The sequence below is a fragment of the Onychostoma macrolepis genome, chromosome 25 (assembly GCF_012432095.1).
Source record: "Onychostoma macrolepis isolate SWU-2019 chromosome 25, ASM1243209v1, whole genome shotgun sequence".
Classification (NCBI taxonomy): Eukaryota; Metazoa; Chordata; class Actinopteri; order Cypriniformes; family Cyprinidae; genus Onychostoma; species Onychostoma macrolepis.
The window spans coordinates 20,124,964-20,141,195 of NC_081179.1; the positions used below are offsets into that span (position 1 = coordinate 20,124,964).

Here is a 16,232-nt window from a genome sequence, read left to right on the forward strand (position 1 = left end):
GTGCAAAGAAAACAAAAATAATGACTTTATTCAACAATTCTTCTCCCCCGAGTTACTGTCTTCCGCCATTTTGGAGAGTATCGCAATGCATACGCGCGCTTTACCCTAAGCGTAAACAACGCTGATTATGCTGATTACATTCTTAGGTACTGTCCAAAATGGTGGAAGACGTACCTCAGGGGAGAAGAATTGTTAAATAAAGTTTTTTTTGTTTTGTTTTCTTTGTGCACAAAAAGTATTTTCATTGCTTTGTAAAGTTACGGTTGAACCACTGATGTCACATGGACTATTTTACCGATGTATTTACTACGTTTCTGGACCTGGGAGCATTACAGTTGCATTGCTGTTAATGCAGGGTCAGAGAGCTCTCAGATTTCATCAAAAATATCTAAATTTGTGTTTCGATGATGAACGAAGGTCTTACAGGTTTGGAACGACATGAGGGTGAGTAATTAATGACAGCATTTTCATTTTGGGATGAACTATCCCTTTAACATATTATATATTATTAACTATATAAATATGTTTAATCTAAATCTTTTTTATGTATGTAATCTATTATTTATACATTTATGATAGTATGCTTTATTGTATTAAATTATATTATATTATTACATTATATTATTAAATGATTAAATAATATCGCGGATTCTCTCATATTTATTTATTTATTATAAATAATATATTTTTGTACATATATTTATATAACTTGCTGAGGGTTTTAGGTGTTTATATTATATTATATTATATTATATAGTATTATATTATTAAATAATATAGCGGGTTCTCTCTACAGTTTGCTAAATGTTCATATTTATTTATTTATTTATTTATTATAAATACATTTTGTACATGTATTCATATAACTAGCTGAGGGTTTTAGGTCTTTACATTATATTATATCATATTATATTATATTGTATTGTATTATTAAATATAGTGGGTTCTCTCTACAATTTGCTAAGTGTTCATATTTATTTATTATAAATAAAAAAATTAGTACATGTATTCTACTATCTGAGGTAAGTGTATATTATATTATATTATATTATATTATATTATATTATATTATATTATATTAAAGTAATATAGTGTTCCCTTGAATCATAATGCTGGTTTAGGTTGGTGGTTTCATGATTTCTCTTGCTTTTCAATTTGTCGGTTCTTTATCTCTTTTCCACATCTGTTCTCCCTCTTTCTATTTGCTCTCAGTATTTCATTGGCCCACTGGAGCAAACAAGACATTTGTGTGAGCATCTGAGCTGAATTATGTCTCATGCATTAGCAGCGCTCATGAATATGCATGAGAAAATTTACTCATTGGGAACCTCATGTTGCAAATATCATCTCTCAAATTGCCAGGGCACCAAAAAAACAAAACATAACAAAAACAAATATAACATAATAAGTGCATGTAAATATAAGGTGGAGCATCACCCTGAGGATCTGTGCTATGTTAAATACTGTTGAGTTGTGGGTGAATGACATGAGCGGTGAGTGATGTCTGTGATGTGTCACATTTGGAGGTGTAATAAGGTGTGAAATCAAGCAGGGCTGTAATTGTGCTGCTCTAACAGCAGATGTGGCCCATTTGAGGAGATGAGAGTCACAGCAGAGAGCAAACATTCACTCATACACCACCAACACAAGTGCCTTCAAACTCCAATATCCTTCTGAACCAGACATATCGTACATTATGACATAATATATACTAACGCACAAAGGTTTTTTAAATAAATTATTTTATTTAATTCTAGTTTTCTATTTAATATAAATGCTGTCTTTTGAACTTTATATTTATCAAAGAATCTTGAAAAATGTTTCCACAAAACAGCAAAAACAGTTTTTAACATTGATAATAATAAGAACCATTATTAATAACTGAGCACCAATAATAAGCATATTAGAATGATTTCTGAAGGATCATGTGACACTGAAGACTGAAGTAATGATGCTGAAAATTCAGCTTTGATCACAGGAATAAATTACATTTTAACATATATTACAATAGAAAACACTTATTTAAAATTTTAATAATATTTCACAAAATTACAGTTTTTTATTTGTTTGTTTGTTTGTTTGTTTAGCTGTTCATACTTCGTGAGCATAAGCAACTACTTTAAAAACATAAAACAATCATGTTACCAAACTTTTTACAAGCTCTGTAATGATTGATATTTTATAAATGTATGACACACAAAAAAACTGTGATATGATGTTTGATATAGTACAGCACAATAAGTGTTGTTTATTTGATAAAATATAACATGATATAATATAATGCAAATTTCATATGATGATATGATATGATATGATAGTGTTCTGATATATTACAACAATATTTCATTCCCATATTGCATTTATGTATGTATATATTATAATTTAGTGCTGTCAAACGATTAATCGATTAATAAATTAATAAATAATAAACTTTTTTTGTTGTTTTTTTTTTACATACAGTAATATATGTGTGTACTGTGTATATTTATTATGTATGTATAAATGCAAACACATACAGTATATATTTTGAAAATATTTACATGTATATGCATTTATATATTTATATTAGTGCTGTTAATTGATTTAAAAATTTAATCGCATTAATCACAGTTGTGGACTGTGATTAATCATGATTAATCGCAAATTTAAAATACTAGGATTTATCTGTAAATGTGTTGAAATAAAGAAATGCATGACAAACTAGTTTAAAGAAAAATAATCTTTCACACTTCCGCCAGGTATGAGACATAATCCTTATTATTCTTTTATCATTATTCTTTTGTTTTTATTCAGCCATTATCAGCCTTTATACTGGCAATAAAACGTTTACCAAGCCACATCGCTTCAATCCCAGTATACAGTTTCCCAGCTATTTTCAAAAGTATTTCTATATAAATACAACAAAACATTTTCTTGCGACCTTACGCGAAGTATTATGACAAAATGCATGATGAAGAAAAATTGGACCTGTTCTGCAGGTGCATTAGAGCTAATATTAGCATCAAGCTACATAAGACAATTTATGAGATTAATAGTACACTTTTACTCAGAACTCGCTTCAAACCACCATCGAGTGTTTGTAATAACTTCCTTTTGCGATCACATGTGGAATTTGGTCGTTTACTGTTAAAATATGCTATTTATAGCCTTTTATATCGCTGCACAAATTAGCATAGATGTACACTTTCTTCTCAAGAAAATCACATACAGACCATATCTATCGTAATCGTGTGTTTATTATCTTATATAATCTATAGCGGCTGTCGTCATGTTTATTTCTGCTGTGTAAAAGCCTTAACATCTATGCTTTGCTGAAACTCACGTTGTTTGATGTTACAACCGCCTCTCCGTTCTTAAGTTGCCAGGAATACATTCCAAGTATAATACACATTAGTAAAAGGATCTATTTTCATTTTTATTTGTCTATATACACTTTGGGCGGTCACGGTACATTATAAAAGTAGCCCAAAAAACCGCAACCCACGGCTCTGTAATTTTTCCCGCGACTGTATTTTCAAAATATCCCACTTGTGCCGCGGTCCTGGCAACACTGGTTCACTATACCCTCATCACACAATGATAGATGGCCTTCCGCGCGGCGAGGACGGGAAGAAGTTGGGGTCAAACCTTATCAAACGATTAATTTGTGTAAAAAAAATATTAACGTATTAAAATGTAAATGTTGACACCCTAATTTATATCATTATATTTTATATTGTATATAAATAAATTCAATATATAAACATAACATTTTTTCTGAAATATATACATGCATGTGTTTATTTATATATACATAACAAATATACACAGTACACATACATATATTATGTAAACAAAACATTTATTTTGGATGCGATTAATCGCAATTAATCTTTTGACAGCACTAATACATATATACATACATATAAAAAAAATTATAGAAATAATAGATAATTTATAAATAAAACGGAGAAACCACCAACTCACAACATTCGTATCATATAATAAATCTATTATTCATAAATTAATAAATAAATATGAAATGTGAGCGAAATGTAGAGAACCCACTATATTATTTAATATATTTTTTATATATTTTGTAAATGCATGACTCAAAAATGTGATATGTGGTACAATATTTTATATAATACAGCACAATATGTGTTATGTATTTGATATATAATACAGAATAATGCAAATGTTATGATATGATATGATATGATATGATATGATATATGATATGTTAGTGTTCTTATATTACAACATTTCATGTCCCACATTACATAATTCAGTAGAGCAATACAGTTATAACATAAGATATGCCATGATATATAATTCACTGTTGCAGTATATGATGCAATCTGAAACACTACAGTATGATACAATATTATGATCTGTGATGTGATATGTTATGATATATTATGTGGTACATAACAACAAAATATGATTTGCGACACTGTTTTGTTCCATTTATATAGAGATATAGACAAAACAATGCAAAATATTACAGTTCTGGCTGTAATTCTGAGCTCAAGCAAGGCGTTGTGAAATGCATGCAAACATTTGGCCACAAATTCTATATTAATATTTAATAGTTTTTGTGTTGCTCGGCAACTGTAAACAGCTCACAGTTTAGACAACACATCACTTGGCAAAATAACTATTTTCCAATTATTAGTATTAATAAATGTAACTTTATTGAACATTCTTCCTTTTTATCGTATTGCTGTTGTTGGTATTTTCTGAAAGCAATAATCCACTTTATTGCTTTAAGATATGCTATGATGTTACAATATAGGAAATGATAAGATACAATATGATATGATAATGCAGTAATAAAAATCCAGGACTTACAAATGAAAGGCATTAAGATTTCATGTCTGTTCTTTCCTCTCCAGTCTCATGGCCTCAAGACGATACTACTTCGAGATTCTTCACAAGCAGGACGACAAAGGCTCAGATCACGTGGAAGTCGGGGTGAGTTTGAATCAGCTCAACTCAAGCTCAGAGATTTGGAGACGAATCTTAATGTGCTTCAGACCATACAGCGCTTCCCAATTCAGCTTCTGTTGATCCCGTCTAAACATGCATAATCACCAGTCCTTCACTATCCATTATCTGCAGTGCCAAAACAGCTGTTATTGTCCACTTTGATAAACACTATTATACTAGTCCTTTCAGTCCACGGGCTATTCTGACGATTGAGAATAGAGGCTAAAGAAACTGAATGGTCATATCTGCTTTCACTCACAGCTTTGATAACAGTCTATTCAGTAGGCCTGAGAGAGCCGAAAACCTCTGAAAGCCTTGTGATTGGGTTTTTAAAGGGTTAGTTCATCCAAAAATGAAAATTTGCCTGTTATTTACTCACCTTCAAGCCATCCTAGGTGTATGACTTTCTTCTTTCAGACGAATACAATCGGAGTTATATTAAAAATTGTCCTTGCTCTTCTAAGCTCTATCATTGCAGTCGGCAGGTGTTTCTGCTCAACAGTCCAAAACACGTAAAATAAAGCGTGCATCCATAATAAAACATGCCTCACACAGCTCCAGAGGGTGAATAAAGGCCTCCTGTAGCGAACCCATGCATTTTTGTAAGAAAAATATCTATATTTCAAACGTAATAGACACTTTTTTCTCACTTCTGCTGACTGTCGTACGTGAAAGCCGTGCAGGCGGATGATGTAGGACATCAGCGTTGCGTGATTTGTGGCAAACGCACAATGTGAAGCCGACAGACTTTTCCTCTTTCCTCAGACAGTGATCCTAAAATAGTCTTTGTTAGTGTTTTATTACATTTACAGCAACACAGACCTGCGTCGTTTTAAACCATAAATACTGGCTCTGCTGAGATTTCATGTCTGCAGGGCTTTAGTGTCGTTGTTGTTGTTTTCTAACAAATTTAGAAAGATGTTGAAACTTCATTCATTTAATGCATGTTGCTGGAACAAGAAGGAACTGACGAGCATTTATTAGAATTTCGTAGAGGAAAACTGCGTTTTAGTTTTGGAATAAATAAGCCCATTGAAATGCCATTGATGTCTTGGTTTTGTGATCTGTAATTGAAATGTCTGCACTGTCAATGCTATTAAGTCTTTAAAGCACCTCTGATTTGAACCATCCATTTATGCTCCAGTACAGTTTTTTATTTTTTTTTTATTTTTTATTAACATTAACAAGTGTACTAAACCTTTCAGTTTATTGCATCATGCATTGCACTTGTCTTCTGGCAGTGGCTGGACCTTTTAGAGGCAATATCTTCACTGTGCTTCACCTCACTCGTTGTTTTAGTGAAATCACATAATAAAATGCAACCAAATGTGCCTTGTTTCTGATATCCATTAATATGCGGTTGGAATCTTTGTTTATTGTACATGGACAAGTACTGCCTGTCTCTTTATCACTCTTCCTGACCAGATGTCTCCTCCTACCTCAATGAATTCAAACGTGGTACTGTGATAGGATGCTAGATATTACTTGGTCAACTGTAAATGGTATTATTGTAAAAGAGGAAGCATTTACGAACAGCAGAAACTCAGCAAAGTACCGAGTGTTGAGGAACATGGTGCGTAAAAGTCTCTGACACTCTGCTGATTCCACCTGAAGTTAATATCAGCACAAAAACTGTGGTGGGAGCTTCATGGAATGGGTTTCCATGGGCAAGCAGCTGCATGCAAGCGTCACATCACCAAGTACAATGTCAAGTGCTGGGTGGAGTGTGTAAAGCAAGTCAAGTCAAGTCACCTTAATTTATATAGCGCTTTTAACAATACAGATTGTGTCATAGCACTTAACACACAGTTACTGGACTCTGGAGCAGTGGAAACCTGTTCTGTGGAGTGATGAATCTCACTTCTCTGTTAAGCAGTCTGATGCACGAGTCTGGGTTTGATAAGTTGGTGGGTTTGGTGGAGAACATTGACTGCCTAACTAGATTATGCCGACTGTAAAGTTTGGTGTAGGAGGGATAATTAGGGCCCTATGAAATCCATTTTATTTATTTATTTATTTATTTATTTTCAAATTGAGTTTTTCCCATTTACATATGTCTGGATTGTGTTATTTCCTATTTAAATTTTTCTAGACTCTGTTTTACGGAAGAGGATTAGGGCCAAGCAATAATAAAAAAAAATAAAACCATCTCAAGATTAAAGTCGTTAAATTTCAAGAAAAAAGTCGAGATAAAATGTTGAGATTAAACTCATTAAATTTAGAGAATAAAGTCATTATGTTTCGAGAAAAAACTCAAAATAGTCAAAATAAAATGTTGAGAATAAACTCATTAAATGACAGGAAAATATTTGTTAAAATTTGAGAAAAAAGTTGAGAATAAACACACTCGTGTCATGTTCATTTTATCTCGTTGGACAGTGTTATTCAGCGTCTGCAGTGGTGGAGGTTGGCGAGTAATGCACTGGGGAGTAGTGTATGATACGATCGACTGGGTTCGAGTTCATCTTTTGCCAAACTCGCTTTTCTTTCTTTTCTCATCACATAATACATCGGAAAAGTGGAAATCAATTGTTTAATGAGTGTTTAATAATAATGTATTAATTAGGCAGGTTTAGCGTTACTACAGTAAATCCATTTTAAACATTAATTTGTGGAATGAAAAGTATTCTAACTGCATTGCTGTCACACAGTGTTTCTCCTATTTTCCGCGTCAGTGTTGTTGAGAATGGCAGTGCGGTTTCATCTGCCTTTAAACTAGTTTCAATCACTGTGACATCTGTGGTTTGTATAGGAGAGCTCTGCACTCGAACGCTTCTTACAGCGCTGTTTAGTGGTCGTCTGATCGAGATCTGCGAGTAAACAGTTTTGTTCTGAGCTCGCGCTGTGCTTTCTTTAGTCATAGCTAATAATGATCCATGCAGCGCACTTCACACGAGTTGCACTCTTCCGCTTTCGTTGCGCTAAGGAAATGACAGAGCATATGAGTTATCAAATTGTTGTCACTCACGTTTTCCTGATACATCTGGCCTAAAATTTAGTGCTGTCACCTTGTGTTGACATTGTGAAACTGCTTGATTTGTAAATTATGATTGGCGGGCCACATATAATTGCATGCATTTCAATAGACAAGCTGTGGGCCGTTTGAAATTCATCCACGGGCCGTATTTGGCCCGCGGCTGGACTTTGGACACCCCTGTCATAGATGCTATTTACAGTGAAAATAGTTATATGTACAATAATATACTATGTACACTGACGTTAAGTGAAAATAACCATTCTATTTACGTTATGTAAAAGTAGCAGATCTTTGCAATAAGTGTAAATAGTAGCTAATTAGATGCTATTTATACTTATATATAGTGGCAGATACTATTTGCACCTCAGCATTGTTGTACATTAACAGGATGCAATAATAACATTGATTTTAATAAAAATGATTTTATTTATTGAAATTATTAAATAGATCTTGCCTTATTTGAACAAACCTTCCCTATAGCCTGCCTACCCCTAATTAATACATTATTATTAAAAACTCGTTAACCAATTGATTTCCAGTTTTCCGATGTGTTATGTGATGAGAAAAAAGAAGAAAAGCGAGTTTGGCAAAAGACGGACTCGAACCCAATCGATCATATCATACACTACTGCCCAGTGCATTACTTGCCAACCTCCACCACTGCAGACGCTAAATAGCACAGTCCAATGAGATGAAATGAACATGACACGAATGTGTTTATTCTCAACTTTTTTCTCGAAATTTAATGACTTTTTTATCCTCAACATTTTATTTCGGCTTTTTTCTCAAAATTTAAGGTTTTTTTTTTTCTCAATTTTACGACTTTTTTCTCATAATTTAAAGAGTTTATTCTCAACATTTTATCTTGACTTTTTCTCGCAATTTAACAACTTTTTTCTCATTATTTAATGAGTTTATTCTCAACATTTTATCTTGACTTTTTCTCGCAATTTAACGACTTTTTTCTAGAAACATGACGACTTTATTCTCATAATTTAATGTTTATTCTCAACATTTTATCTTGACATTTTCTCGCAATTTAACGACTTTTTTCTCATTATTTAATGAGTTTATTCTCAACATTTTATTTTCGACTTTTTTTCTCAAAATGTAACGTTTTTTTCTAGAAACATAATGACTTTATTCTCGAAATTTAATGAGTTTAATCTCAACATTTTATCTAAACTTTTTTCTCTAAATTTAACGACTTTAATCTCGAGATGGTTTTATTTTTTTATTATTGCTAGGCCCTAATCCTCTTCCGTACTGTTTAATGGTTAAATTAAATTGTATTAGTGTAATTAATTGAAATCATGAAACTTTGAAACAATTTATTAAAAGTTTAACAAAAATTACATTATTAAAGCCATATGAAATATGTTTTATTTTCTGCTAAATAAATTCTGGTAAATATTTGTTTTTTTCTGGTAAACATTCCTTTAAAAAGTAATGTTTAATTATAATTTTATTATTATTTGTAGTAGTAGCATCATTACATTAAATGGGTCACCGGATGCCCATTTTCCACAAGTTGATATGATTCTTTAGGGTCTTAATGAAAAGTCTATAACATACATTGATTAAAATGTATCAATGGTAGTGTAAAACAACACCCTTTTTACCCTGTCAAAAAAAGCTCTGTTTACAGCAAGCCGTTTTGTTGCATGTTCCTTTAAATGCTAATGAGCTCTGCTCACCCCGCCCCTCTCTTCCGAACTGTTCTCTGAGAGACTCTTAACTTTAGCCGCATTTATCGTGAAACTTGCTAACTAGCACATTATTAGGAAAGGCGATTTACAAAGATTCATAAAAAAAATTAAAATAAAAAAACTTATACTCACTTCTTCTGTGTTTGAAGCTGGATCACGAATGATTTGCGCGAACATGGACACATTTAGGCAGATCGGGATTGGCGCATTCCCTTCAGAAACAAAGCTAACCCACTGCGTCTTCATTGGCTCAGATGTTGGGAGAAATGACGACTGCTATGTTCATTATTACAAGCAACAACAAAACACCTCAATCGTTTAGGAGTCATTCTTGTCTACATCTGCTCTGGCGTCGAAACAATGGCAGACTGTGTATAGCTCGCTCACGGCAGAGCTGTGATAAAACCAAAGACTGACACCACTGTCAATCAACAATCGTGGGAAGGGCCTGTGCAGAACTACGTCATTCTGCCAGGAATCTGTGAACGGCTTGATATGAGAAAGGGGTTTGGATTTATCGGGATTAAGAAAAAAAAAAACACTGGGTGGATTTTTATTATTACAGGGTGGTTGTGTACACACACTGCCAACACACATTTATGTTCAAACAACATGTAAAAGTGAATTTTGCATAGGATGACCCCTTTAAGTAATATTTCTGTCACGGTTTCTTCAAGTTAAACCAAACTTTTATTTTAACGGGTTGCTGTGAAGACCTTTAGGTTTCTGTTTAGGATTCATATTTAAATTGTATTTTTGTGGCTTAATATTCACAGATATTAGTCTACATCTTGTTTTGATTTAAGTGTACTTACCTACTTTTGATTTATTCATCCACAATTTGGGAAACTCCGTGACATTCCGCGTTATACAGAAAATTCTGTGATTTTATCCACGCTTTCTACATTGCGGAAATCATAAGGCCCTAGATAACGGTATGGGTTTGTTTTTCAGGGGTTGGTCTGGGCCTCTTACTTCCAGTGAAGGGAAATCCTAATGCTCACCAAGACATTTTGGATGATGCTATGCTTTCAACTTTGTGGGAAATGTTTGTGGAAGGGGTCTTTTGCTATTCCAGCGTGACTGTGACCCAGTGCACAAAGCAAGATCCATAAAGACATGGTTGGATGAGTTTGGTGTGGAAGAACTTGAGTTGCTCACACAGAGTCCTGACCTCAACCCCATCCAACACCTTTGGGATGAACTGAAACAAATACTGCACGTCAGGCCTCTCATCCAACATCAGTGCCTTACCTCACAAATACTGTACTGGATGAATGGGCAAAAATTCCACTACAAAATCTTGTGCAAGTCTTCCCAGAATAGTAGAATCTGTTATAACTGCATAGGGCAGACCAACAATATAAATAGATGTTCATGACAATATATAACTGCCTTTATATCTTAGGAATCAAAAATTCTGCAAACCCTGTCAATGAATACACAACCCGTCTGCTGTTATTAGTGAGCACCAAAAAGGAAAAAAGCTATTTATCCACACTAATTATATAGACAATGCTGTAAGTATTCAGAGGGAGAACAGAAATAGTTCATAAAAAGATGTGCAAGGCCTTCTGTTGTTTTAGAAAGAAGCAGAACAAACATGGTAAATTAAAAGTACGTCATCACATTATCATCACAAATGCCAAAAATAACAATTACAGCCCCCTTTTGTGAAGCCATCAGCAAGCATCGGTCCGTAGCACACGCTCTGCGGGAGAGAGAGAGATGCAGAGAGTGCTTCAAACTACTTTAGGTTTGATTTAGCTGCAGCTGGCTGCTCCTCATTTCACTAAAAGCATTGAGCAAATACAAAAAGGGCCTCCAAATGAAATTTTCAGAATGTATTTCCTGACTTTGACCGTCTGCTCTGGACTGAGGTGATGGTGGTGGAGCTTCTGAAAAAAGATCTTACGACAACATCTTGAGTTGAGGCGCTCTATGAGCTCATGAGGAAAAAATAACGGTGACAAATTTTTTAACAAAAATAATAACATTTTAAAAATATTTCCATAAAAAATTGTTCTCAGCAGCACAAAACTGTTTATAATTAATTTGGTGCAATGCAGTAAGCTAAAACAATGTAACAGGGACAAAAATAAAAAGAAAAATGATTATTAATATTTTTGTAGTTGCAATGAGTAATGTGTTGCAAGGCAAAGCAAATCTGAGGCATACTAACTTTTTTAATTTTTTATTCTTCATTTTTTTTCCCCTTTTTTTTCTTTTTCAGTTTTCTAGTCAACTTATAAATATTTAAAAGCCAAACAGGACAAATAGGTGGAACATGTCTTTTCTGGGTCAAGAAAAGTAAGAAATTATATTTTTAAAATTTTTATTGAAATAAAATACAATATATTATTATTGAATATATTATTATTATTATTGTGACATTTGAAATACTTTTTTTAAATTAATTAATTTTAGTAACAATTCTGTAAGACATATTTTGATTAATATAATATATTGTAAGACATTTCTTTGATTTGATAAATAATCTGACAATGAAAACATCATATTTATTGACAACTGATTTTGGAGAATATGCATTCCACTGTGGTGCTCCCTCAATGTCAATTAAGGTCATGGCTGTGGTATCATGTACTTGATATTTTTAATTTTCTAATATTTATTTGGTAAATATTGTAAATGAAAAAAAAAAAAAAAAGACAGTTCTCTGAATTTATTATAATAGCAGTAAATGTAATCTCATACAGCAGTTGTTGGTGGAAGACATGCATCGAATAAAAAAATAGAGCTGTTAAAGAAATTTAAATTTACTGAAAATATCCTCACCCTCAGTCCATCCAAGATGTGGATGAGTTTGTTTCTTCATCAGATTTGGAGAAATGTATCATTACATCACTCGCTCACCAATGGATCCTCTGCAGTGAATGGGTGCCGTCAGAATGAGAGTCCAAACAACTGATAAAAACATCACAATAATCCAAATGTAATCCATACTCCAGTCCATCAATTAACATCTTGTGAAGTGAAAAGCTGTTTATTTGTAAGAAACACTCTCATTCTGACGGCACCCATTCACTGCAGAGGATCCATTGGTGAGCAAGTGATACAATGCTAAATTTCTCCAAATCTGTTCTGATGAACAAACAAACTCATCTACATCTTGGATGAATTGAGTGTGAGTAAATCTCGGCAAATTTTCATTTTGGTGAACTATTCCTTTAATGTTAGGACATTAAAAATATCATTGTTTTCTGTATGAATTGACATTCCCAGTAATTCAACTTCACCAGAACGTTTGATAGAGAAACCACATTATAAAGCTCTTATGTGACTGTACACATTTGTCAGGCACAGAGCATAAAAAAATACTGTCAGCCACACTTGCACTTTTCTGACTGTGTTACATTTTGTTGTTTTCCCTCTTGTATTGATTTTTGTCTCTTCACACTGAATGCTTCAGGCCAGTGAATCGGACCTCTGTTTCACTGAAGAAATGTCATCAGAGACATGAGACCGTGAAGACAGGAACAGCTAATTCAAAGCACACACATTTCTTTAGCTTTCTCAATGGGGACATATCACAATTTATATTCAATATTAGCTCCTTATGATTACTATACACTATTCCTTCCCCCTGTTGTTCACTGTATTTGAATGGCTGTACCATTTTGCATTTTTAAATTTTAATTATTGCATTATTTAGCCCTTTTATTAAGTTACTATCCTCCTGGGAACCACTGAGAGGTTCTCACGTTGTAGATAATTTCAGGTTTTACTTTCATTGTTAAGGGCATTTGGTCAAAACCTGACACACACAAGAACAAAGCCTTTTGTTGCTTTTCTCTGCCACAACACATATTTTTCTCACGCACTCTGTCTTTCTGTCTCTTCTAAAAGCTGGAATGATTATAGTGTCCACAAACCCAGACACCTACATTTATCACAAAGAAGAGGCTTATAACTGCCAATGGGTTTTATTATACTTTCAAGTGATATTAGTGGGTGCTGTTTCAATCTCTCTTAGAGTGTCTCTAATATTCATTCTGAATTCTAGACCTAGTTTCTGAATTTATGTATATGTGAATCTCACAAAATCAGCCGAGGACATGTCTGGGTCTTTTCTGGGTCAAGAAAATAAATAAATAATCTCTTAAAAATGATATTTTATTTATTTAAGACAATACATTAATAATAATAATAAGAAGAAGAATGATATATTATTGTTATTATTATTTAGGATCAAAATGTTTTGCTATGTTTTTTATTATCATGATGCAAATAATTGTACTATTATAAGATTTTAAAATATATTATTTAAAGTGTTGTTTATTAATTTAAATAATTTATTTATTTAATTTTATTAAATTTAAATGTAGTCATTATATATTCGTGTATATAATAGGGTACTATTATTGAACTGCTTTTAATTTTATCATTTAATTTAATGTTGACTTAAAAATGAAAAATAATGAAAATCAGAATAATGAGAATTTGAGGGTAAAGTTTCAGGGTAAACTGAGCTTAATCCCCTCACCCCACCCCTAAAAAATAACTAAATAAATAAAAAATTGGAGGGAAATATGACATGATGACATGAAATGCACGTGTGTATACATGCTTTACACAAAAATCATATTTTCACACTCCAAATGAAACATAACATATCTTCGAACTGGTTGCTCCTCAATAATGTTATGTGTGTGTGAGTGTGTGTGTGTTTGGCTGTGGAAAATGGCCTGTCTCCCCTCGTTACAGCGAGCATAAGCAGAAGTGACATGGTAATTGCACAACGTCATTAAAAGAATTGTAGCTTGTCTGATGGTTTGTAAGTGTGCTGCTGAAGAAGCTACTGTTGATGTGAGTGTGTCTCTCATTTCCTGCTGCATGTTCTGTTGTGATTGGACGGGTGTATCTATTTAGTGAGGGTGACCTTGCTTGAAATGTAGACAAATAAATAGCAATGCAGAATATCCCTCCATCTCCTGTAGCTCCATTCATTGGTCATCAATACAGTTTTTCTCGACAATCAGTACAGGAATATAGGATTCCATGGGGGTCTTTTTGATTCATATTTTCCCAAAAAAAAGAAAAGAAAAAAAAAGACGGCTTTTCAACATGTCCTAAATAGGATTAATGTGATAAATCGACAAGCCATTTCATCTCTTACATCCTTATCAGAGTTTCTAGCCTTAATTCCCATCGTGATGATATTTTGCTGGTTGTGCAACATTTCCACATTTAGTCAGATCACAAACTTGCCATCACATCTGATTAAGGCACAGTTGCTATGTGTCTACACCATTTCAAAACTTTAATCAGACCTGTCGGCACTAAAGGATTTGATGAGATGTCCATCGTCAAGAAGTGATTTTGTCACTTTGTGCAATACTTTTTCCACTACTTATTGTCTCATTACTTCACAGTTTCTTTGCAGTCTTTTGTTGCCAGACGTTTGACTGCCAGCATAAAGGCTTTTTACCGTCATGTCTACTGTGCCGCTTCTTCTGACCAAGAACCACCCACTTAGACAAGAGACCCTCTGACTAATGCAAAGGACCCAAACTCATAATGGGTTCCCTCTCCATGAAAATGATTGCTTTCTGGGTCACACTCAAATCCAGGCCCAGGACAGAAGGTCCACCATGTTGAAAAAAACCCAGCATATGCTGGTTAGGTATGTTTTGAAGCATGGCAGCTGGTTTGAGCTGGTTTAAGCTGATCCTAAACTGGTTATTAGCTGGTTATGAGCTGGTCCTGAGCAGGAGCTAGTTGCTTAGGACCAGCACATGACCAACTAAGGCAGGCAATAATAGTAGCATTTTTATTAGGACATGTTTCAGTACGGTATGATTCCATATTGTTCCACACATAAGCATGGATAGCTAAACAGCTCATTTTGCAGTGCAGAAAGAAATTGTAATTGTATAGACAAGCTCTTATTTGCACAAAACCGGACAATTAAAGGGATAGTTCACCGAAAAATGAAAATTCTGTCATTAATTACTCACCCTCATGTCGTTCCAAACCCGTAAGACCTTCGTTCATCTTCAGAACACAAATTAAGATATTCTTGATGAATTCCGAGAGCTCCTTGACCCTCCATAGACAGCAAGGATGTACATAAACATAGCAAGGACATCGTTAAAATAATCCATGTGACATCAGTGGTTCCTATGATAATAATTTTTGTGCGCAAAGAAAACTAAAATAACGACTTCATTCAACAATTTGTCTCCTCCACGTCACCCTGTAGCACCATTTTGGAGAATATCACATACGTAAACAACATATGCAACATATGTACTCAGATAAGTTGTTTACATTCAGATCAAAGCGTAAACAACATATCCGCGTACATACATTGTTTACGTTTGTGATACTCTCCAAAATTAGGATCCTTGCTCTCAATGAGAGGGTCAGAGAGCTGTCGGATTTCATCAAAAATATCTTAATTTGTGTTCTGAAGATGAACTAAGGTCTTACAGGTTTGGTACCACATGAGGGAGAGTAATTAATGACAGAATTAGCATTTTTAGGGGAACTATTCCTTTAAGCAAAAGGTGAAAAAGTACTGTCTCAAGCAAAATTCTAGAGTGTCTTTCAAA

General features: G+C 33.6%; 1 protein-coding gene across 7 annotated transcripts in view; it reads left to right on the plus strand.

The window, feature by feature from the left end:
• b4galnt4a (beta-1,4-N-acetyl-galactosaminyl transferase 4a) overlaps positions 1 to 16,232 on the plus strand; it is a 181,130-nt gene that overhangs the window by 145,044 nt on the left and 19,854 nt on the right. For all 7 annotated transcript variants that reach the window (XM_058767441.1, XM_058767447.1, XM_058767442.1 and 4 more), the window contains one exon: positions 4,878 to 4,956. In XM_058767441.1, the coding sequence (XP_058623424.1) occupies positions 4,878 to 4,956 (79 nt within the window). The remainder of the gene's footprint in view (positions 1 to 4,877; positions 4,957 to 16,232) is intronic.